The sequence below is a fragment of the Zootoca vivipara genome, chromosome 11 (assembly GCF_965207765.1).
Source record: "Zootoca vivipara chromosome 11, rZooViv2.hap1.1, whole genome shotgun sequence".
Taxonomy (NCBI): Eukaryota; Metazoa; Chordata; class Lepidosauria; order Squamata; family Lacertidae; genus Zootoca; species Zootoca vivipara.
This window is the reverse complement of record NC_142594.1, coordinates 57,400,016-57,422,722: the sequence shown is the minus strand read 5'-3', so window position 1 is coordinate 57,422,722 and position 22,707 is coordinate 57,400,016. Positions and strand designations below refer to the sequence as shown.

The 22,707-nt window shown below is 52.9% G+C and overlaps 2 protein-coding genes across 4 annotated transcripts; both read right to left on the bottom strand.

Moving 5' to 3' along the window:
- Positions 1–149: 149 nt before the first annotated feature.
- ZNF775 (zinc finger protein 775) lies at positions 150–9,885 on the bottom strand. 2 transcript variants are annotated; one of them, XM_088653959.1, is made up of 4 exons: positions 9,723–9,885; positions 5,760–5,861; positions 5,231–5,408; positions 150–3,870 (listed from the first exon to the last, which is right to left on the bottom strand). In XM_088653959.1, exon 4 carries the CDS (start codon positions 3,695–3,697, stop codon positions 2,243–2,245), a length of 1,455 nt encoding a protein of 484 aa, XP_088510085.1. In that variant the 5' UTR covers positions 3,698–3,870; positions 5,231–5,408; positions 5,760–5,861; positions 9,723–9,885; the 3' UTR covers positions 150–2,242. The 2 variants fall into 2 exon arrangements, with proteins under 2 accessions (XP_088510085.1, XP_034986100.1); XM_035130209.3 differs by lacking the exon at positions 5,231–5,408.
- Positions 9,886–13,487: 3,602 nt separating this feature from the next.
- Positions 13,488–21,810, bottom strand: REPIN1 (replication initiator 1). 2 transcript variants are annotated; one of them, XM_060280507.2, is made up of 5 exons: positions 21,589–21,718; positions 20,431–20,550; positions 19,925–20,051; positions 19,050–19,154; positions 13,488–17,036 (listed from the first exon to the last, which is right to left on the bottom strand). In XM_060280507.2, the coding sequence occupies exons 3-5, from the start codon at positions 19,956–19,958 to the stop codon at positions 15,553–15,555; spliced, it is 1,623 nt and encodes a 540-aa protein (XP_060136490.1). In that variant the 5' UTR covers positions 19,959–20,051; positions 20,431–20,550; positions 21,589–21,718; the 3' UTR covers positions 13,488–15,552. The 2 variants fall into 2 exon arrangements, with proteins under 2 accessions (XP_060136490.1, XP_034985671.1); XM_035129780.3 differs by lacking the exon at positions 20,431–20,550 and having other exon boundaries at positions 21,589–21,810.
- Between the last annotated feature and the right edge of the window lie 897 nt (positions 21,811–22,707).

The following is a 22,707-nucleotide window of genomic DNA, read 5'->3' as shown; positions in this document are numbered from 1 at the left end:
TATATGTGTGTAAATAAAACCATATATCCTAAAGACATCACCGTCTTGGCTGACCTTCCAAGGAAACTGAACCTTGGGCCTGGAACCCCGGGGGTCTCTCAGCTCTCAGAGATCGGGGTGGGAAGTAAAAGCAGCAAGAGAAACAGAGGCACATTTCACAGATGTTTTAATGAAACCTCCACCCCACCAAGGAAAGGCCCTGCTCTCAAGTGACCGATCGTCTCCCTGCGATAAATGCACTTGAGGCATAATGAAGGGGTTATGTCAGAACGAGCAGGAGTGGATCTGCCCTTTGGAAGAAGGCCTGTCCTCTCCGTGGGTCTGAAATGAGCACGTTGTTAAGATTTCTTTCCAATCCTTAGAAATTTAACGCTCGATGGGCACCGAAGAATCTGTTCCAAGGTTCGGGAGAAACCTTGCTTCTTTCCGGAAGGGGGTCTCCGCGGGGTCGGCGATGAGAGGATCCGGGCAAAGTTTGGAGCCTTTTAGAAACTAGGAGCGTCAGGTCATGAGCTAACTCCAAACTTCTGCTGGATGCGGAAAGGATGCAAGAGGCGAGTTTTAAAAAGAAACTTTTAACAGCCTTGCCGTCTTTCCCAGCTTGGTTCCCCACTAAATGCTTTGGACTACAACTCCCATCATGCTGCGCTGGCTGGGGGGCTGATGGGAGTTGTAGTCCAAAATACCTCGGAGGGCACCAGGTTGCTGAAGGCTGTGCTACACTGGATGTAGCCCAGCCATAATGGATCACAACACATTCGACCACCACCTTATTTTCGCAGTTGCAGAGAAACGGCCAATAAAAGGTTACCCAGCCCCTGGTGAGTAGGGTTGCCAGACTCAATAGAGGACAGGACTTCTGTGCCTTTAATTGCCCTGCTCTCTTTTGAGTCTGGAAACCTTAAAGAGAAACCAGCAGATACAAGATCTCAAAGCAGCTGTTTTATTACAGAAAAATTTCAGAAACAGACTGGAAAGAGAAGTTGCTGAATTGCAACTCATTAGCAAGCTTAAAACTATGGAGCCACCTGGAATGAACAGAGACATAGGATTCTTATCTCATTATACATGATCTAGCTTTCCTTAGCACCTCAGCCCTTGGTCCCCCGCCCCAAGACCAATTGAACAGTCGTTAACAGTCATCAACAGGTTTACCACTCCTATCAGCCCATCACCCATTCCCATCACCCCCACCCCCACCCTCTGAATATACATAAGGGTCTAGTTACTTCTGTTTCAGTGTATCTGATGAAGTGTGCATGCACACGAAAGCTCATACCAAAATAAAAAACTTAGTTGGTCTTTAAGGTGCTACTGAAGGAATTTTTTTATTTTGTTTCGACTCAGACCAACACGGCTACCTACCTGTAACTAAAGGGTCTGCTGGTTTCTCTTTAAGGTTTCCAGACTCAAAAGAGAGCAGGGCAATTAAAGGCACAGAAGTCCTGTCCTCTATCGAGTCTGGCAACCCTACTGGTGAGCTATATTCAATATGGTTGGTCACATGTGGTGCCCCGGTGCCTGCTCTGAGATGGCTCTCCCCTCCATACTTCAGATAAGTTCAGGGATATGTGGACAAGCTCACCAGGAAATGAGCTCACATCTCACACGTCAGCCAGGAAACTTATTTTGACCTGTTCTGACCACCCAGCCAAGAACACTGAGCAATACCATATCCGTTCTGCATCAGGCACACAGGGAAACCCCTGAGGTCCCATCAGGTCCCAACACCAGGAAGGCCATGCCCATCCCCTCCTCATACAACGCTTTCCCTTTGCGCCAACCACGAATGATCGCCCTCCAGATGTGTGGGAATGCAACTCCCATTAACTGGCCCAGCTCAACACACCTGGAAGCTGATGGGAGTTGTAGTCCAAATCTTCCGGACGACGCCCAGGCTGGTTAATGTTGTGACTACTATTTGGGAGCCCTTACGCAAAGGACATGCGGTTGACCTAAGTCTGGGGTGGCGAAACTTGCAAAAAAGCAGCAGCTCAGTCCATGTTGTTGCCCTTTACCAAGACTTGGCACAGCATCAGCTCAGCAGATCCCGCAGCAAGATCCCACTCTCGCGAACCACAAACGCAAAGGAGAAGATTACAGTTGAGCAGGACAGACAGACAGACAGACAGACAGACAGACGGACACACATGCATACAAACAGACACACACGCACACTCTTTGTCCTGGCCCACAAGAAAGGCAAGTTTTGGCAACGATCCCCCCCGAGCCAAGGTGGTCCCTATCGCGCCTCCACCTTCAGAACAGGTGCCGGCCCTTGTGCTGAGCCCTTCCTGTGCACCTGCTGGTGCTTGGCCAGGTGGTGCTTTTGGACGAAGCGCTTCCCGCACTCGGCGCAGGGGTAGGGCTTCTCCCCCGTGTGGTAGCGCTGGTGCCTGACCAGGTTGGGTTTCTGGCTGAAGCGCTTCCCGCACTCGCCACACTGGTAAGGCCTCTCGCCGGTGTGGATCCGGCGGTGAATGGTGAGCGCCGACCACGACACGAAGCCTTTCCCACACTCGTTGCAGATGTACTGCTTCTGCTCCGGGGCGGGGGGCTTGGGGAGCTCGGGCTTCCAGAAGACCCCCTTCTTCGTCTGCGAGAGAGCCAGCGGCCGAGTCCCCGGCTCCACGATCAGGACCGGCTGCCCGACTTCGCCCTGCGGGCCAGAGACCTCAGCAGGGCGGAAAAGGCCCTGCCCGCCGGCCACCAGCGATTCCACCACCGCCTCCAAGCTCTCTGGGTGTCCCAGAGCAAAGCGCCCCCTGCTCCCCTCCACCAGGGCCTCAGGTGCCGTGTGGCCGGCCCTCTGGTGCCCCGTGAGGCTCCCCTTGGTGGGGAAGGTCTGCCCACAGGCTTGGCACCGAAAGCCCTTCTCCGCCGCGTGGGTCCGCTGGTGTTTGAGCAGGTGCTGCTTCTGGGTGAAACCTTTTCCGCACTCGGCGCAGGCGTGCGGCCTCTCGCCGCTGTGGTAGCGGAGGTGGCGCAGGAGGTTGGGCTTCTGGGTGAAGCTCTTCCCGCACTGGGCACACGGAAAGGGCTTCTCGCCCGTGTGGATGCGCTGGTGGATGCTGAGCGACGACCACCAGGTGAAGCCTTTGCCGCACTCGCTGCAGATGAACTTCTTCACCCCCCGCCGCCGCCCCTTGGGTCGCGCCGCCGCCCAGCTCAGGCCGGCCCGCGCCTCCTCCCGCTGCCTTGCCACTGTCTCCCGGTAGGCCTCCTTCAGCTCCTGGAAAACCAGCCGGCGCTGGCGGGCGTGGACCCGGCGGTGGAGACCCAGCACGGCTTTGTTGCTGAAGCTCCGCTGGCACTCGGGGCAGGCGTGGGGGCTCGGCCGCACCCGAAAGTGGCTCCGCTGGTGCTTGGCGAGGTGCTGCTTCTGGCGGAAGCGGCGCTCGCACTTGGCGCACTGGAAGGGCCGCTCCCCGGTGTGGTTGCGCAGGTGGCACAACAGGTGGGGCCTCTGGCTGAAGCACCTCCCGCACGCCTGGCACCCAAAGGGCTTCTCGCTGGTGTGGGTGCGCTTGTGGGTGTTCAGCGACGACCGCCAGGCAAAGCCCTCCTCAACTCGGACGACGTTGCGCAGCTCTTCACCCACCAAGTCTTCCCTTCCTGCGCCATTGGTGCGCAAGCCCCTGCTTCCTCCGGAGATGGGGTCGTCGTCTTCTTCCTCCTCCTCCTCCGCTGGGGGCATCTTCTGGTTCCTCCCTGCCAGTCTGTGCCATCGAGGGAAACTCCTTCTCCGGCCAGCGCACTGGAAAGGGGCGCCTTTCGCTGCCCGCTTCCTGTCGGTGTTTCCGTTTGGCTTCTTGGCCTCTTCTTCTGGACAACTTCCCTCTTCGGTATATCTGGTCGTGCGGAGGACTTCTGGAGGACAAAAGGGAAATAACAGAGCCAGAGGTTGGCGGTTGTCGTTTCGAAGGAATAAAAATGCTACTTCACACATGGCAAACCGAGTTGATGGACTATGCTGAAATGGCAAAGTTAACTGGAAAACTCAGGAACCAAGTGGACAAGAACTTTAAAAAATGAATAGGAAAAGATTATAATTTACTTAATTGTAAGCTCATACCAACGACAAACTTAGTTGGTCTCTAAGGTGCTACTGGAAGGAATTTTTTTTATTTTGTTTTGGCCCCTCAAAAATGCTCAACAACTTTTGTATCCAGATTAAAGCTCCCCAATATTCAGTCAGTCAATCACCGCTCGATCGCAAGATGAAACCACAAAGCAATTTGCAGAAAGGAGGTTTAGAATCAGCATAAATGTGGCAACGCGATAACTGTTTCTTGTGCTTGATTTTACATTTGACCTTGCCTGAGCTAAACTGCTTCATTCTTTCCTTCGACTTGAAATCTACAAATCTAATTTATCTAGCCTTGGTCACGGAGGAGGAGGAGGAGGCCCACAGACCCCAAACAACTTACACTGGAACCCCCCCCCCCAAAAAAAAGTCCACCTGCAATTTGAATTCCATGGGCCTTTATATAATTTCGGCCAAGTCAAGATATTACTTTGCAATGGGAAGGTGATACAACAATCCCCTGCCGTTCTGACATCAAGTTGCAGGAATTTCATTCAGGGGAGTGTTTTTTTCTCCAGAGGCTACTGTGATTTATTAGAGATGCCCCCCCCCCCATATTAGATGTTGCAGTAATCTAGGCTGGAGGTTACTAACACAGGGACCTCCGCGGTCGGGTTGCCTCTGTTCAGGGTTGTCATGGTTGGGGAACCAGACAGAGCTGGTAAAAGTTACTCCTAGTCACAGAGGATACATAACAACAACAACAACAACAACAACAGCAACAACAACAGCAACAGCAACAACAACTTATTACTTATACCCCGCCCATCTGGTTGGGTTTCCCCAGCCACTCTGGGCAGCTTCCAACAAAATATTAAAAGTACAATAAAACATCAATCCTTAAAAACTTCCCTAAACAGGGCTGCCTTCAGATGTCTTCTAAAAGTCAGAGTTCATTATTTCCTTGACATCTGGTGGGAGGGCATTCCACAGGGTGGGTGCCACCACCGAGAAGGCTCCCTGCCTGGTTCCCTGTAAATTCACTTCTTGCAACGAGGGAACCGCCAGAAGGCCCTCGGAGCTGGACTTCAGCGTCCGGGCTGAACAATGGGGGTGGAGATGCTTCTTTGGGTATACTGGACCGAGGCCGTTTAGGGCTTTAAAGGTCAGCACCAACACTTTGAATTGTGGTCGGAAACATACTGGGAGTCAATGTAGATCTTTCAAGACCGGTGTTATGTGGTCTCGGCGGCCGCTCCCAGTCACCAGTCTGGCTGCCACATTCTGGATTAGTTGTAGTTTCCAGGTCACTTTCAAAGGTAGCCCCACATAGAGCGCATTGCAGTAGTCCAAGTGGGAGATAACCAGAGCATGCACCACCCTGGGGAGACAATGCACAGACAGGGAGGGTCTCATCCTGCGTACCAGGTGGAGCTGATAGACAGCTGCCCTGGATACAGAACTGACCTGGGCCTCCATGGACAGCTGTGAGTCCAAAATGACTCCCAGGCTGCGCACCTGGTCCTTCAGGGGCACAGTTACCCCATTCAGGACCAGGAAGTCCCCACACCCTCCCGTGCCCTGTCCCCCCCAAACAGTACTTGGGTTTCTAGAGACAGAGGTCTCCCAGGAGAACCCCCAAGCTCTGCACTTGCTCCTTCAGAGGGAGCGTGACCCCAATTAAAATGGGTAACTCATGGGAGCTCCCCACATCTCGGAGGACACCACAAACCTGAGCTGACGTCCCAGGATGCTTCGTTTTCTCCAGAATCTCTCTTCCGCAGGAGGCCACCAACCTCTCTCCTCTCCTCCATCCTTCCCAGCTCTGGGAAGCCTGGAAAACGCAGGAACAGCCATTAATTTGGGAGGAAGAGGCACCCCACCGTCTCTTGCGCAGTCGGGGGAAGCAATCGCAGAACATCATAAGCCAAGGAGGATTTCAAGGGAGAGCAGCCAGCAACCGTCCTCCCCCAGGAGGCAGGAGGTCCAGGACGCTGGGCTTTGAAATCTAGAACGCCACAAAGAACCAACCAGAATGGCAAAGTACGATGAGGAAGAGGGCGTTGAATATGGGCCTGTTCATTGGACAGACCACATCAGCTCTCATAACAAATTGTTTCCCGTGAACTTGTCCAATCCTCTTTTAAAGCTATCCCAGTTGGTGGCCACCATTGCCTCCTGTGGCAGGGAGTTCCGCAGTTTAACTCTGCACTGCATGAAGAAATCCTTTCTTTAATCTGTTCTGAATCTCTTCTGAAGAGAAGGTTAAGGGGTGATATGATAGCCATGTTGAAATATATAAAAGGATGTCATATAGAGGAGAGAGAAAGGTTGTTTTCTGCTGCTCCAGGGAAGTGGCCACGGAGCAATGGATTCAAACTACAAGAAAGAAGATTCCACCTAAACATTAGGAAGAACTTCCTGACAGTAAGAGCTGTTCGGCAGTGGAATTTGCTGCCAAGGAGTGTGGTGGAGTCTCCTTCTTTGGAGGTCTTTAAGCAGAGGCTTGGCAGGCATATGTCAAGAATGCTTTGATGGTGTTTCCTGCTCGGCAGGGGGTTGGACTGGATGGCCATTGTGGTCTCTTCCAACTCTACGATTCTATGAATCTTCCAACATTCAGCTCCATTCTATGTCCACGAGTTCTAGTGTTATGAGAGAGGGAGAACAACTTTTCTCTCTTTTTTAGTTTTTTATTTATACTTTTCAAATGTATACATTTCATTAGTTTTACAATCAATTTGACATTTCAAAAATTGACTTCCTTCCCCCTCTTTTTTCTCTATCCCCTTTCTCCTTGCCAGGAGTAATTTTACAAACTTCTAGTATGTCGACTCTTACTCACCTTTTCCCTAAACTCAAACCAAACACCGCACCCTTTCCTCATCGGAGAGTCGCTCCATCCCCTCTATCTACTGTATCTATTTGCCCTTTCCCAACTCTATAACATCATTTTTGAGGCGAGGCAACCAGAACCGTTACCCAGGGCTCCCAATGCAGCCACACCATAGATATGTTTAACAGCATTATGAAATGGGCAGTTTTACTTTCAATTCCTTTCCTTGCAATCCTAATGTGAAAAGTCAACAGGAGTCTCTCGATTACCCAAAGATTGAATACATTGCCTGATTTCAACACCCCAGTAATGGTAGAATAAGATATGGAAAATTGCATTACATGAAAAACTGACCTGGTGGTATACAAAGGAAACCTCTTTTGTCTCTGTTTGGTGGGATTTTATTGAAGGAAGGAAGGAAGGAAGGAAGGAAGGAAGGAAGGAAGGAAGGAAAATGCATTTTCTCTTCCACAAATCTCTCAAGAAATTTGGAACAAGTAACATCAAATTGGTTGAATTTCTTTTCTTGATGTAATATAGAGCCCTTTTCTTCTTGGTGCTCTTTATGTCTCTAAAGATCGCTTTTTAAGTTTTGTGTTTTTATGTTAGGTGTGCCCCACATCTTGTTCTCTGACATTTCCCCTTACCTGCCTGCATCTCATCGCAATTATCCAGATAACCAGCTTTATAATTTTGTCTTGTGAATGTAACATCCCATGATGGCCCTGGCTTGGTTTTCATGTGTTTATCCCATAAAGTTCTATTTTGTTACTTGGGTTACATTGATAAATTATTATTATTATTATTATTATTAAAAAATTAAAGGTACAGCAAGCACCTCTGGCCAGGAATCATAGTTGGAGAGACCCTTTATGGATCTTAGTGCACAATGCTGGCACAACGACAGCCATTTCTGTGTCTCTGCACCCTCCACCTCTGCAAGTGACCAAGGCAGCAAGATAAACTAAAATAAAATCTGGCCAGCTGTCAAGCACAACAGGTGCACGTCCCCCCACCATGGAGAAAGCTCCACCTGTTCGAGTCCCCCTTGCTCTGCAGCTGTCTGATGTCACATCACCTCTGTTTAGGGAGGGGGAACGGCAACCCCCGTGAGGTACCTCTATGACCACAGGCAAAATATGCATCATATAATCATAGAGTTGGAAGGGACCCCGAGGGTCCTCTAGTCCAACCCCCTGCAAGGCAGGAATCTCAGCTAAAGCATCCATGCCAGACGGCCGTCCAACCTCTCTGCTTAAAGACCTCCAGGGAGAGTCCACCACCTTCCAAGGGAGACCGTTCCACGGTTGAACAGCTCTGCCTGTCAGAAAGCTTTTCGGTAAGTTTAGTTTCAATCTCCTTTCTTGTAACCTGAAGCCACGGGTTCGAGTCCTACCCTCTGGAGCAGGAGAAAAGAAGCTTGCTCCATTTTCCATGCCACAGCCCTTCAGATATTGGAAGGTGGCTCTCGTCTCTCCTCTCTGCCTCCTCTTCCAAGATAAACATGCCCAGCTCCTTCAAACGTTTCTCTTAAGTCATCTCTTCTGCACACCTTCCAGCTTGTCCAAATCTCTTGGCTGTCAACTTTCGGATTTGAAAATAAGGGATCAGCAGCAGTCTAACCTGTCCCGGGGACAGTCTATGGCACGCATCCCCAAACTGCGGCCCTCCAGATGTTTTGGCCTACAACTCCTATGATCCCTAGCTAACAGGACCAGTGGTCAGGGATGATGGGAATTGTAGTCCAAAACATCTGGAGGGCCGAAGTTTGGGGGTGCCTGGTCTACGGTATATCTAACAATCCAGGATAGCAGCGGGAAACAGCGCTGGAATAAGGGAATTTCCAGCAAAAAAAGGGAAGGTTGACAGCTATGCAAATCATCCTTAGAACTGTGGTGCCGAGAACTAGACACAGGACTCCAGGTGGGGCTGGCCAAGGCAGAAGAGAGCAGGGATGTGACTTTTCTTAATCTGGACACAAGACTTCATTCCCATATAGACTCCTGCTCCTTGTGGGGCAGCCAAAAGGAGCGAAACTTTTTTTCTCCACCCCTGTGGAGAAGAAACAAAGGGAAGCAATGGCTTGACCAGCTGAATTTACAGCTGTCAGAGCAACTGAAGACCTGGGCCAGAAAAGTTGACAGTGCTAGGAAGAGGAGACCTCCACCGTTTCCCAGCTCTAAGAACAATCTGCTGGGGGGGGGGCTTTTTTCTTTGGGGTAGATACACAGCATCCCGCATGAAGCTCTGGCGCTGCTGCCAGCCAGTGCAGACAATACTGAGCTCGGCGGAGGAATGATACGGCTCTGCATAAGGCTGCTTCCTATATTCTTATTAGGGAAGGGGTGTGGGTTGGTGGTAGCAATTGCTTAGCATGCAGAAGGTCCTGAGTTCGAATCCCCAATAGAATGTCCAGGTTGGGGTGGGTGTGTGAAGACTCCCCTGCCTGAAATGCTGCCGGTCGGAGGAGACGGCCCTGAGCTAGGTGGACCCATACGGTCTGACTCGGGAGGCTGCCAGCTGGGCACGACCTCCTCCTCCTCCTGCACAGGCAGGCAGCCCACACTCACCGCTGCCAGGTGAAGCCCGGAGAGGGTGCCCCTCCTGGATCTGGCAGCTGCTGCGAATCTGCAAATGCCAAAACCAAAGGAAATTGCCGGAGGACCCAGGAGCCCAAGGCCGAGACTAAGCACCCGCTTGGCTCGGCTGCGCGCCTGGGCAGGGCAGGCTCCCTCCATGCAGCCAGCAAAAGGCTCCGGGGGCTTTCTGCTTGGATTCCCCCCAACAGATCCCGAGATCCTGCTGGGATCCGGTGGATCTGCAGCGCTAAGCATGCCAAATCCCCCCAAGTGCTCCTACCTGGTGATTTTGGCTCTGCAAGCCAATCCCCACCTTCTGCAACCAGCTGGCTCCTCTGTTTGCACTGGCCAAAGAGAATGCAATGCCACCTTAAGCAGCTCCGGTGCAATGATTGGCCGCGGCGCCTGCCAATCTCATCCCCGGGGCGGGGCGGGACCGCGGTGGAAAGACTTCGCGCAGACGGCAGAAGCGAGAGCAGGAGAGAAAGGACGCCGGCGCGCAGGGAGCACGGGGAGGCGCCTGCGATTGGCTGCGTCGCACAGCCGAACCGGCGCCATTGGAGAAAGGGAGAGCCAATAGGAAGGTGGCTGGTGCACCTCGCTCCTCCCCCTCCTCCGCAGGTCAAGGCTTAACCCCTGAGCGTCCAGCGGAAAGTGAAACAGAATACTGTACAGTTGAAGGAGCAGAATCGCGAAAAGGAGTACGACCTATACTGTATATATATTGTTTTAAGGTGATGGATTGTTTCCTCTGTTGCGTTGTTCCCCGCGGATTGTTGTTTTTGAAATAACTATTTAAAATAGAATTGTGAAGTTGGCACCCCCAAGGGTCATCTAGTCTGACCCGCTGCAATGCTGGAATCACAACTAAGGAATCCCTGACAGGCGCCCCCCAACCTCTGTTTAGAAACCCCCAAATTGCTGTCTGCATGCCTCCATGCTTGAACCTTGGGGCTCCAGGTGTTGTGGGACTGAAATCCCCCATCGTCCCCAGCCAGCATGACCAATGGTCAGAGCAATGGGAGTTTTACTCCAACCACATCTGGGGACTCAAGGCTGGAGAGCAATTGTGTCTGCACTGGCCGGCAGCAGCTCTCCAGGGTTCGGGCAGGACTCTTTCCCAGGGATTGGACCTGGGACCTTCTGCCTTGCAAACAGATGCTCTCTGCCCTCAACTATGGCCCTTCTTGCCTCTGCCATGAACTCAAACTCACAAGGCCTTGGGAGAGGTCACCTTTTCTCAGCTTGCAGCTCCCATCTGCCAAGAGGGCATTTTTGCATTCTCGTTTTGCATTTTCTTGATGTGAACTGTCCGGGGATCTTCAGATGAAGGGCAGTATACAAATCAAATAATTAACTTAATGACGACGGTGGTAATAATTATGTCTGGATGGACCACCTGCAAGTAGTCCGGGCCGATTTCTGTTGAAGAAATGCAGGCTGCCCCTGAAATACACAACATCGGTGCTAAGTATTCTCACGATCAGCATTCTTCAGCAGGAAGGCAACTGTGGGCTTTGTAAGAACGCTGGCATTAATGCGAAGGATATTTATCGTACAGTGGTACCTTGGTTGTCAAACGCCTTGGCACCCAAACAACTTGGAACCCAAACACTGCAAACCCGGAAGTAAGTGTTCCAGTTTGTGAACTTTTTTTGGAAGCCGAACATGCTCCTTTTTGAGTGTTATGCTTTCGATTTGAGTGTTACGCTGAGGTCTGTTTGATTTTGCTATTTATATTGCAGTTTTGTTTTTGTGACTGTGTGAAACCCAGTTCAACTACTGATTGATTGTGTGGCTGCAGTACATTGTTTATTGCTTTCATTTTATGAATCAACTAGCTGGCCCTGCCACGCGTTGCTGTGGCCTGGTCTGTGAAATGGGCCCCCAGAGTCCCCCTTCAAATCCCCCTGCAGGCCCTACTGTGGCTTAGTCTGTGAAATGGGCCCTCAGGGGGGATTTGTGATTGTGAGAGGATAAGGATAGGAGGATGGTGAGAGGATTATGAGGATGATTGAGGGAGTGTGAGAGGGAAAGGATGGATATATGTGAGTGGTGGATCTTGTGGTGGAGGCGGGGTTTGTGGGTGTGGTGTAGATTTCACAGGAAGGGAGGGGGTGTACTGTGGGAGGAAATCCACTTGAGGGCGCTGTTTTACTTTGTTGAAAAACAGGTTTGTACCTGCGCAGGTATGAGATGTGAGGCAACCGAGGTTCTGCAAACACTCAGGAAGTGGCATGGATCGTTGTGTCCAAATTTCAGGGGGATCGGTCAAGCGGCTACCGAGAAAAGTGGAGCCCACACTTTCACCATTTTTACATTTTTTTATATATAGATGGTCTCTTTAAAGAGCAAATATCATGTTAAACTGCTGTTTTAGGGGTTGTTTTTAAAATAAGGTTACCAGACGAACCCGTTTCCTGGGGACAGTCCCCGGATTTACCAATCAGTCCCCTGGCAAAATCCATTGAAGTTGAAAAGTCTCCCCAGATTCATTGAAAAAAAAAATCTTATTTTAAAAGTCTGGAACGGATTAATCTGTTTCACATTACTTTCTATGGGAAAGCGTGCCTTGGTTTTGGAATGCTTTGGTTTAGGAACGGATTTCTGGAACGGACTAAGTTTGAGAACCAAGGTACCACTGTATTGGGAAGAAGGCTGCCTGCACATAGACTTTTAGCGCCACCGTACAGATAAACGTGACCCACGGGAGTGATCCAGATTATTGGGAATCTGTATGCAAAATGCTGTGTAAGCCGGAAGCTCACATCCCCTCATTGCTGTATTTCCTCCTGTTAAAACATTTGACCATGCTGGAAGGAGCTGATGGGAATTGCAGTCCATTGCACCTGCAAGTCCCCCGTCCCCCCGAGGTGACTTTAATTCAACTGGTTTTGGGGGGGAAGCGAGAGGCCAAGTGGCCACAGTCGACAGAAAAAAGAAAACAATGCCCGACCTGAAGAATATGGAGCAGATGATTCAGCAGGGGAAACACAGCCCAGAATAAGTAAGGAGGTAGTACAAGAATACTTGGCTAGTTTAGATGTATTCAAGTCTCCAGGGCCAGATGAACTACATCCAAGAGTATTAAAAGAACTGGCAGAGGTGATTTCAGAACCACTGGCAATAATCTTTGAGAATTCCTGGAGAACAGGCGAAGTTCCAGCAGACTGGAGGAGGGCAAATGTTGTCCCTATTTTCAAAAAGGGGAAAAGAGAGGACCCAAACAATTACCGCCCAGTCAGCTTGACATCAATACTGTACCAGGAAAGATTCTAGAGCAGATCATTGAGCAAACTGTCTGTGAGCACCTAGAAAGGAACACTGTGATCAGTAAAAGTCAGCATGGGTTTCTAAAAAATAAGTCATGTCAGACTAATCTGATCTGATCTCATTTTTTGACAGAATTACAAGCCTAGTAGATGAAGCGAATGCTGTGGACTGGCTGACTGACCGAACCCAAAGGGTGCTTGCTCATGATTGGCTCCTTCTCATCCTGGAGAGAAGTGACTAGTGGGGTGCCACAGGGTTTTGTCTTCCCAGTTTTCTTTATCAATGACTTAGATGATGGACTTGAGGGCATCCTGAGCAAGTTTGCAGATGACACCAAATTGGGAGGGGTGGCTAACACCCCAGAGGACAGAATCACACTTCAAAATGACCTTAACAGATTAGACAACTGGGCCAAAACAAACAAGATGAATTTTAACAAGGAGAAATGTAAAGTACTACACTTGGGCAAAAAAAAAATATGAAAGGCACAAATACAGGATGGGAGACACCTGGCTTGAGAGCAGTACATGTGAAAAGGATCTAGGAGTCTTGGTAGACCACAAACTTGACATGAGTCAGCAGTGTGAATTTGCTACCAAGGAGTGTGGTGGAGTCTCCTTCTTTGGAGGTCTTTAAGCAGAGGCTTGACAGGCATATGTCAAGAATGCTTTGATGGTGTTTCCTGCTTGGCAGGGGGTTGGACTGGATGGCCCTTGTGGTCTCTTCCAGCTCTATGATTCTATGATTCTATGACACACTGCAAGGAGCTGTGTTTTTAAAATTAACATCTACCGCTTTATTTGTTTTAAAAGAGTATACAATAGGAAACCGGTTGAAAATGAAATTGGCTTGTGTCTAAAACAGGGCATCTAGAAAGGGCAGTGTTATTACCTTGCATTATTTTCTTAAAGTTAGCATGAGGAGTTTAGGATGTGGTCTCCTTGTCCACAAGTCTTCACACGCACACACAAACGGCCCAATCCCATAGCCGGCCCTGGTTATAAATAACGCCAAATTAAGCAAATAGATGCAGAGAAGCTTCCCCCCCCCTTGCTCCGCTTGCATGCGGTGCTGCAGAAGCCGAAGGTGAAAAGTTGAAGGAGGCTTTGAGGACAGAGGTAGGAGAACAGGACTTGGAAGGCAGGCGAGAGACACAGGTCACCATGCAAGGCCGGCCGGCAGCTCCTCCTCGCCGTGGATTTTGAACCTCGTGGAGAGACGACTCGCACATCTTCGGATCGTGTCTCGCCAGCAATGAGGACTAGCCACCTGCTTATTTTCTATTTTTAAAAAATTAAGCTGCAATCCTAAAAGGGGAAAAAAACAAACCAAAAGAAATCTTGCCTGCTTCTGCGGGGAATTTTCCCCAAAGTCACGACAAGACAGGCCTGCTTCTAATTATTTTAAAAATCTATCATGCTGTGTCAGTTGTGGGTGAGAATCCTTTTTCTTGCTCTCTCGCTCTCTGTCCACAGGCACATCCCTGCCCCAAATTCTGCCAAGGCCCATTCACTGAAACCGTCCGTCTGCAAAGAAGCAGCAAAGGTCCAGAGCTTTTATTTTATTTTTAGAGCTAAAGCTGGCTTCTGTTGGCTGCAGGGCTTCTGCGGTCCCTCGACTCTCGTAGTTCATCTGCGGAACTCCCTCCCACAGGAGACGGCGATGGTCACCAACCTAGATGGCTTTAAAAGGGGATTAGACAATTTCTTGGAGGAGGAGAGAGCTGGGGACGGCTTCTAGCCAGGGTGGCTCCACTGCTGGAGCCCTCGGCAGCCCCCTTCTCCTCCGTGAATCTGTCCCCAAGCATTTGGTGGCCGTCGCTGCCAGAAACTGCAGGAGGGGAGAGGGCTTATTGTGGAGGTCTATTATGACAGTGGAACCTCCATGCCCAGGGGCAGTCTACCTCTGCATAACCAGATCATGGCGGACAACAATTGGAGAAAATTGCTGCCCCGTTCCTGCTTGCTGGGCTAGATGGGCCATTGGCCTGATCCAGTAGGCTCTTCTTATCTTCTAATTTTCCTAATTCTTCTGCTCTCGATCTCAGTCTGCTCGCTGCCCCTGCTGAAGACACAAAGCAAAGGAAGCGCCCCCGCCCACCCAATTCGGACTCAGCCCACGGGACCACAGAGCCGAGCGCTGCCCCTCCCCCAAGGGTATGATCCATTTCAGTGGAGATATCGGGGACTGAGGCTGCAAATCCTGTGCCCCACCTCTGAGCTGTGGACCCCTGTTTCCTTTTAAGCCACACGCTCCATGCTCCGTCAAAAAGAAGAGTGTGTTGCCAAACACGTGCAGAGTGAATTTTCTTGGCAGCCTCTCCAGGACAGCAGGAAAATACTCCCGGGAGGCCGGAGGCCTGGCGACTCTCTTTCCGGAAACGGGAGTCTGGGGTCCCTCCTGCCTTGTTTGATTTCTCAGGACGGGGCGAAGTTTGCCAAAGCAAAATTCTGAGGTTAAGGCAGGGCGGGGGCAGCGAGAGGAGAGGACCTCTTTCGGGTGGGAAATCTGCAGACTCCCCAAGGGACGGGAGGGCACCGCAGCCTTTGCCCAGTTCACGCGGCCGCAGGGAAACGTGGTTGTGCCATAGACCTGCAGCGTCGGAAGGGACACCCCAGAGGTCATCCAGCCAAACCCCGCTGCAATTCAGGAACCACACCAAATGGAAACATGGGTGCAGTGTAGAACCGTAGCGTCGGAAGGGACACCCCAGAAGTCATCCAGCCCAACCCCGCTGCGACGCAGGAACGGCACCAAACGATTCCCAGGCAGGCAGGGAGGGCGGAGGGCCAAGAGGCAGAGGCCACCCCAGCTATGGAGGAGCAGGCCTCCGAGGCCTAGTTTGGGGGCGGCGGCGGCGGCTGGATCTGCCTCACCACGTACCCCTGTCGGAGGCTGACACCCGTCTCTCCGGGGGCAGCCACATTCCTGTGGCTCCTCTGGTGGGCGCGCATGTTGGAGCCCTGGCTGAAGACCCTGGGGCAGAGCGGGCAGGCGTAGGGCTTCTCCCCCGTGTGCAGGCGCTCGTGCGACACCAGGTTGGACTTTTGGGAGAAGCGCTTGGGGCAGCGGCTGCAGGCGTAGGGCTTCTCCCCCGTGTGGATGCGGATGTGTGCCACCAGGTAGGGCTTGCAGCGGAACTGTTTGGCGCACACAGGGCACACGAAGGGGCGCTCGGCTGCCGGGGGAGGCGGCGGCAGGAGGCCGGGCAGCGGCGGCAGAGGAGTGTCGCCCTGAGCGCAGGCCAGGCGGGCATCGGTCGGCACCGGGGGCGGCGGCGGCAGCGGCATGGGCCGCCGGAAGGCGTCCAGCCCAAGGGGGTCAGCCGCGGCGCGCGGGTTCTGGAAGGCGTCTCCGCCGTCGAAGGCATCCAGCGGGTGGCTGGGCGGCAGCGGCTCCCTCGTGTGGATCTTCTGGTGGGAGATGAGGTTGGGCTTGTGGCGGAAGCTCTTGCCGCACTGGGCGCACACGTAGGGCTTCTCCCCGGTGTGGATGTGCTGGTGCGACGCCAAGTAGGCCTTGCTGCCGAAGGATTTGCCGCACTCCTGGCACTGGTAGCGGCGCTCGCCCGTGTGCACCTGCCGGTGCGCCAGCAGGTTGGGCTTGTGGCGGAAGCTCTTGCCGCACTGGGCGCAGGCGTAAGGGCGGTCGCCCGACAGCTGCGCCAGGGCGCCCGCTTTGGGCACGGAGCCGGCGATGCCCTCGGCCGCCATGTGCGCCATCTGGTGTGTCACCAGCTCCTCCCAGCCGTGGAAGCTCCAGCCGCACTGGTCGCAGATGAACTCTCCGTTGCCGGGCAGGCCGGGCGCCTGGTGGCCGGGCAAGGGCTGGGGGCCGTAGCCCAGTGACCAGGGGTTGAAGCCGTGCGTCAGAGGAGACTGCTGGTGCAGAGCCATCTCCGGCCAGAAGGGCAGGGTGCCCTCGCCCTGGCTGCAAGGGAAAGGGCTGGGGCTGGCACCCGGCTGGCCTTCCTGGGGGACGGCGAGCTCCGGCGCCTGGGGGGCCCTTCCCGCGCTCTGGGGGCCCGGCCGGGGCCACTTGCGGACGTGCAGGCGCCGGTGGGCGGTCAGTGCCAGGCGGCCCAGGAAACGGCGTTGGCACTTGGGGCACTTGAAAGGCTTCTCCCGCTTGGGGGTCGTCTTCGGCCGGTCTGCAGGGGCCCGGCCGGCCCCTGAGGGCCCCCGAGCGGCCTGCGACGCCCCTCTCTTGGGGCCCTTCTTGGCGGGCCGAGGGCAGGGGGTCTTTGCCGAGTCTGCAGCAGGTTCCACGGAGGCCACTGGGGTGTCGGGCGGCTTTTGGGGCTGCGTCTCAATCACGTCAGCTGCAGGAAGGAAACAGAAGAGAGGGGAAATGTGGGCTTTCATCTGGCCACCTCCGAGGGGGACACTTAACATCGTTCCATTTCCTGGTCTTTTCTAAAAGCAGAAGGCAGGTCCCTATTTTCCAGGGATAGTCCTGGATTTCTGATTTGATCCCGGAATGTCCCGCTTTGCCTTAGGACGTCCCTATTTTCACTGAAGAAATGTTGGAAGGGATGGAGTTATTACCAGACCTTTAGACGGCATCTCAAGGCAGCCCTGTTTAGGGAAGCTTTTAATGTTTGATTTCTGTATTTTAATGTTTTGTTGGAAGCCACCCAGAGTGGCTGGGGGAACCCGGCCAGATGGGCGGGGTATAAATAATGAATTATTATTATTATTATTATTATTATTATTATTATTATTATTATCCCACCCGCAAGCCAAGGAGATAAGGAAGTATACAGCTTTTAGAAGACATTTTAAGGTACCCCTGTACAGGGAAGTTTTTAAATGTTTAATGTTTCACTATGTTTTTATATGTGTTGGAAGCCGCCCAGAGCGGTAATAACACTGCGCAACTCAGCCAGATGGGCGGGGTACAAATAATGAAATTGTTGTTGTTGTTGAGCAGGACATCCTTATGTTGAGAAGGAATGTTGGAGGGGAGCTCTTTACCTGGATCAGGCCCAAAGGGACCCATGCCCTGGAAGCCACAGGCATGGGTGTAGCTAGGATTTTTGTTATAATAATAATAATAATAATAATAATTTATAATAATAATAATTTATTATCTATACCCCGCCCAGCTGGCTGGGTTTCCCCAGCCACTCTGGGCGGCTCCCAACAGAATGAAAAGCACAATAAAACCTCAAACATTAAAACTTTCCCTAAACAGGGCTGCCTTCAGATATCTTCTAAAAGTTAGACATCTGACGGGAGGGCGTTCCACAGAGCAGACAAGCCTCAGCCTGGTTGGGGGGGGGGAGCAGAAGCTCAGTTTGCTATGTATTTTTATTGATTTTTATTGATTGGGGGGGCTACGCCCAGGGGGAGCAGTGCAGCAATAAAACTGCCAGCACATTTGCAAAGCTAAGCAGGCTCTGGTCTGGTTTCAAATTGGATGGGGTTCCTTGTGCTGAGATGGCTGCTTTGCAGGACTAGAGAGCCATCAGTCTCTCTTCCAAATCGACAGTTCTATTATTCTATGAGATGCTCAAGACAGATAAAAGAAAGCCCTTCCTCACACAGCGCAGCGTTAATCTGCGGAACTCGCTGCCACAGGATGCAGGGATGGTTGGCTTTAAAAGCGGATGAGACAAATTCATGGAGGACAATAAAGCCATCGATGGCTCTTAGCCAGGATGCTTTCTGTTCTGCCTCCACATCTGGGGGAGAGCGGCTCCTGAGTTCCAATCCTGCTGGTTCCCCCGCAGGCATCTGGTTGGGCACTGCGAGAACAGGAGACTGGACTAGGTGGGCCATTGGCCTGATCCTGCAGGCTCCTCTTATGTTCTTAAACTCACAAACCGGGCCTGAGAGGAAAAGCAAGACACTCCCCCCCCCCCACTTGTGAATCGCAGCCGCCGTTATTCAGGAAGCAATATTTGGCCACTGGGGCTACTAGGAGACATTGATCGCCCTCTCCCCCATGAATTCACCCCACCCTCTTTTAAAACCACCCAAGGGGGTGCCGTCACTACATCTTGTGGGGAGTGAATTTCACATTTTAGCTATGCACTGAAAGTAGGAAAACAAAGTCCTTTCTTTTGCCCTGAGTCTTGCAACGTTCAGCTTCCGCTGCCGTCCCAAGTATAGCTACTACTGCAGATAACTCTTCTCTGTCCCCTTTATTCATGCTGTGCATAAGTTTACACATCTCTCTCAGGTCCTTGGCCTTCTTAGAATTCTTAGTGCTGTGGAGTTGGAAGGGACCCCGAGGGTCATCTAGTCCAACCCCCTGGAATGCAAGAATCTTTTTGCCCAGCGTGGGGCTCGAACCCACGATCCTGAGATTAAGAGTCTCGTGCTCTTACCTGGGGAGTCGGCGTTTACCGCAGAGGGTGGGGGGTCTGTAGCAGGGTGGGGCGCCTCTCCCCGTGCCAGCCGGGAGAGCAGTTCAGGGATAGAGAGCAGGCATTCTGCAAAGGACAGTAGCAAGAGGCAGGGGGTTAGTTGGGGGGGTAGAACAACACAAAAGAGCCCCCCCCCCGGGGTCCAACATCCTGTTTCCACAATGGCCAAACAGATACCCAAGAGCAGGACCTGAGGGCAGCAATGTTCTCCCAACTGTTGTTCCCCATTATCTGGTTATTCAGAGGTAGACTGCTCCTGGATAGGGAGGTTCTGCTATTGTAATAGACCTACTGGTCAGAAGAGCCCTAATGGTTCAGCCGACTATGAAGGCAGAGCACAGCCGTCCTGGCTGGTAGCCCTCCATCGCCCTCTCTTTACCCCTCTTCTGTTGCGTTTTCCTCACCTTTTCTCTAAACTAGAAAGTCAGGCCCATTGGCCCATCTAGCACAGTACTGTCTGCACTGGCTTGCAGCAGCTCCTCTGGGCTTTCAGGCAAGGAGCCTTCCCAGCCCTAACTGGGGAGGGGATGGAAGCTGGGGCCTTCTGAGCTGCAGCCCTTCCTACTGAAACCAGCAAGGTTCTAGTCCTCATGTCTCTGAATCCCTGACCCTAGGCCACCCAACCTCTGCTTACAAACCCCCAACGAAGGAGAGCCTGCCGCCCATCCCTGGGAGTCTGTTCCCCGGTCGAACAGCTCTTTCTGTCCGGACGTCATAGAATTGGAAGGGACCCCCAGGGGTCATCTAGTCCAACCCCCCCTTTGCAAAGCAGGAATCGCCACGTCTAAGGTCGGTAGTTGGCGCCCACCCAGTCACAGTATACACGTCGACTTTACCCAGCGAGGAGACCAGCTCGTAATTCTCTGCCATTACGTCTTGGTATAGCTCCTTCTGCCATTCTGCCAGCTGTGCCCACTCCTCGCGCGAGAAATAGACCGCCACGTCCTCAAAGGCCACGGGCACCTGCAACGAGGAGAAGCCCCCTCTCTCAGCACCGCAGGATCCGTCCCTGTTTCGGGAAGACCGCCGGAGGGGCTGCCACCAACCCTGGCCAGCCGAATCCCATCCTGGAGGAAGGACCACGCATTCCGGGGGCCGCAGAGGCCACCGATTGTGGCCCCTTCTCGCCCAAGGACAGCCTGCCCGTGAACCGGGTTTCCTAGCCCTGCCTGGGGACGGAGTCTGGGATGTTCTGCATGCAGGGCAACTGTCCTGCCACAGAGCACGGAGACAGGCCCTTGGGGCATCATCTAAGCTTGGCGCTGCCTCGGGGCTCTCTCTCTGTCCCCCTCTCTTTTATTCCTGGGGTTTTGGGCAAGGGGGTGGGCATTTCCAGTCCTACCTGGCGATGCCATCGGGGAGTGAGCCTTCTGCATAGAAAGCGCAGCTCTGCCACAGAGCCCGGTCCCCGTCACCGCGACAGGTGTGTGGCACTCAAGTGGCCCGCCGGGACCGCCTCGACCTTGTGAACAAACAAAAGGTTCTGTGGTCGTTGCAGGGAGGGGGGACACCTGTCACTCACAGGGCCATGGTGAGGAGACGGGGGGGGGGGGGGCTTCAGAAGCCTTTCCCAATATTTCTCTGCTTTTTTCCCAGCTGATCCGCCCCCGTGGGAGCCCTTTCTCAGACGATCAACAATAATATTCAAGCCGAACCGGCACTGGGCTTTGGGGAATTAACTCTGACCTTTTTGGGGGGAGGGAGAGGGGGCTAGTTTCTGATATTTGGGGGGTGGGGGAAAAATATGCCAGGGGGACCCCTCCACCTCTTTTTTTCCAGCTGCCCTGGCCTGCCTGCAGGTTAGGGCACCGTCAAGCACCCGATTCCTTTGAAGATGGTGGCATGGCTGGGTGGGTTGCCTTTACCCAGAAATGAAACCCGTGGTTTGGATGGGAGTAAGAAATTAAGGGGGGGGGGTCTCCCCTTCTGAAGGGCCCCCTGGGGTCTCATTTCATCCCAACGCCCCTCGCTGCTGCTGCTGCTTCTAACGCAGATCCATCCATCACCCCTTGAGTTTGACGGGGAGATCGGGGTCCCATAGGGGCTGCCTTTGCACCCCTCTGCGGAGCCCCTTAAATCTGGGGCAGAGCCGCGCAGGTGGGGTGGGGTGGGGGTCATTTTAAGCTCTGCTGCTGCTGTTGCTGCCAAAACGCATTGAGACGGGCACTGCCCGGGGGGGCGGTTTCCTCCGTATGAAAAGCAGGAAGTCTGGGGTGGGGGTAAGGTGGGGGGTTCCCCCCCTTGCGTGCCTTTTAAGAAACCCCAAAGCAGCATTGAATAGCTGCGGGTGGGGTGGGGGTGGGGGGCTGGCAGCGGCTCAAGAGGCTGTAATTTGATCTTCTCCCCGCAGGAGGAGACGGATCCGGATTCTGCACCCCAACCCCAACCCCTGAGCCCCTTTTTGCAGGAGGGGGGGTGGGTGGGAGAGAGAGATCAGGCTGCCAGTCGGAAGAAAACAGGATGCTGGAGGTCTCTCTCTCTCTCTCTCTGCAGGGCCTACCTGAGCCAGGCTCCCTCCGGCCATCCTCCAGAGCTCCCTTTGCAGCAAGCAGCCGGGGTGGCAGGGGCAGGAGAGGGGGCAGCTTCTCCCCCTCCAAACCCCCCACCCCACCCAGCTGTCAGAGGCCGCGATCCGCCCTCCCTGGGCCGCAGGAGAGGCCAGCTGTTGTGCTCTCCTCGCCCTGGTCTCGCTCTCCTTCCTCCTCCTCCTCCTCCTCCTCCTCCTCTGCCCTCCGCCTGTCAGCTTTGCCGGCTGCTCTTTTGTTAGCCTTTGAAGATTTACGCTCCGGCGCTGCACCCTGGGAAGTGTAGTTCCTCCGCAAGCAGGAGAGGGCAGACTCTGCTGCTGCTGCTGCGAAATCCCAGGGATGGTTGGTGAGCGTGGCTCAGCTGTCTCCCCAGAGGCCCGCCTGCGCGCCTGGTGCGCAGGGAAAACCTCCTGCGCCTCGCCTTCTTCGACTTGCTCAGCTCAGCCAGAGAAATCTCGCAGCCTTTGCTGTTCTTGCAGACGACTTCGCATCAAGAACTTATAGGAGGCGCCTCCTGGATCAGGCCAGCAACGGCCCATATCTGGTCCAGCATAGATCTGCCCAGAGTTGGAAATCCGCAAGCAGGATTCGAACACAAGGGCAGCGCTCTCCTTCTGGGGTTTCGTGCAGAAGGATCGCTTCTGAACAAAATGAAAAATTTCCTCCCAGTAGCACCTTAGAGGCCAACGAAGTTTGTCATTGGTGTGAGCCTTTCGTGTGTATGCACACTTCTTCGGACACACTGAAACTAGAACTCGGACTGTGGAGTCACAGCACAGCCATCCTGGCTAGAAACCATCTACAGTCCGCTCCTCTTCCATGAATTTCAGACCCTCCAAGGGTCCCTTTTTTACAGGGACAGCCCCGGAATTACAGAAGCCGCCCCAGTTTCTGATTTGATCTCAGAATGTCCCATTTTCCCTTAGGGCGTCCCTATTTTCATCAGAGAAATGTTGGAGGGTAATAATAATAATAATAATAATAATAATAATAATAATAATAATAATAATTTATTTCTACCCTGCCCATCTGGCTGGGTTTCCCCAGCCACTCTGGGGGGCTTCGAACAAAAGATTAAAAATACATTAAAA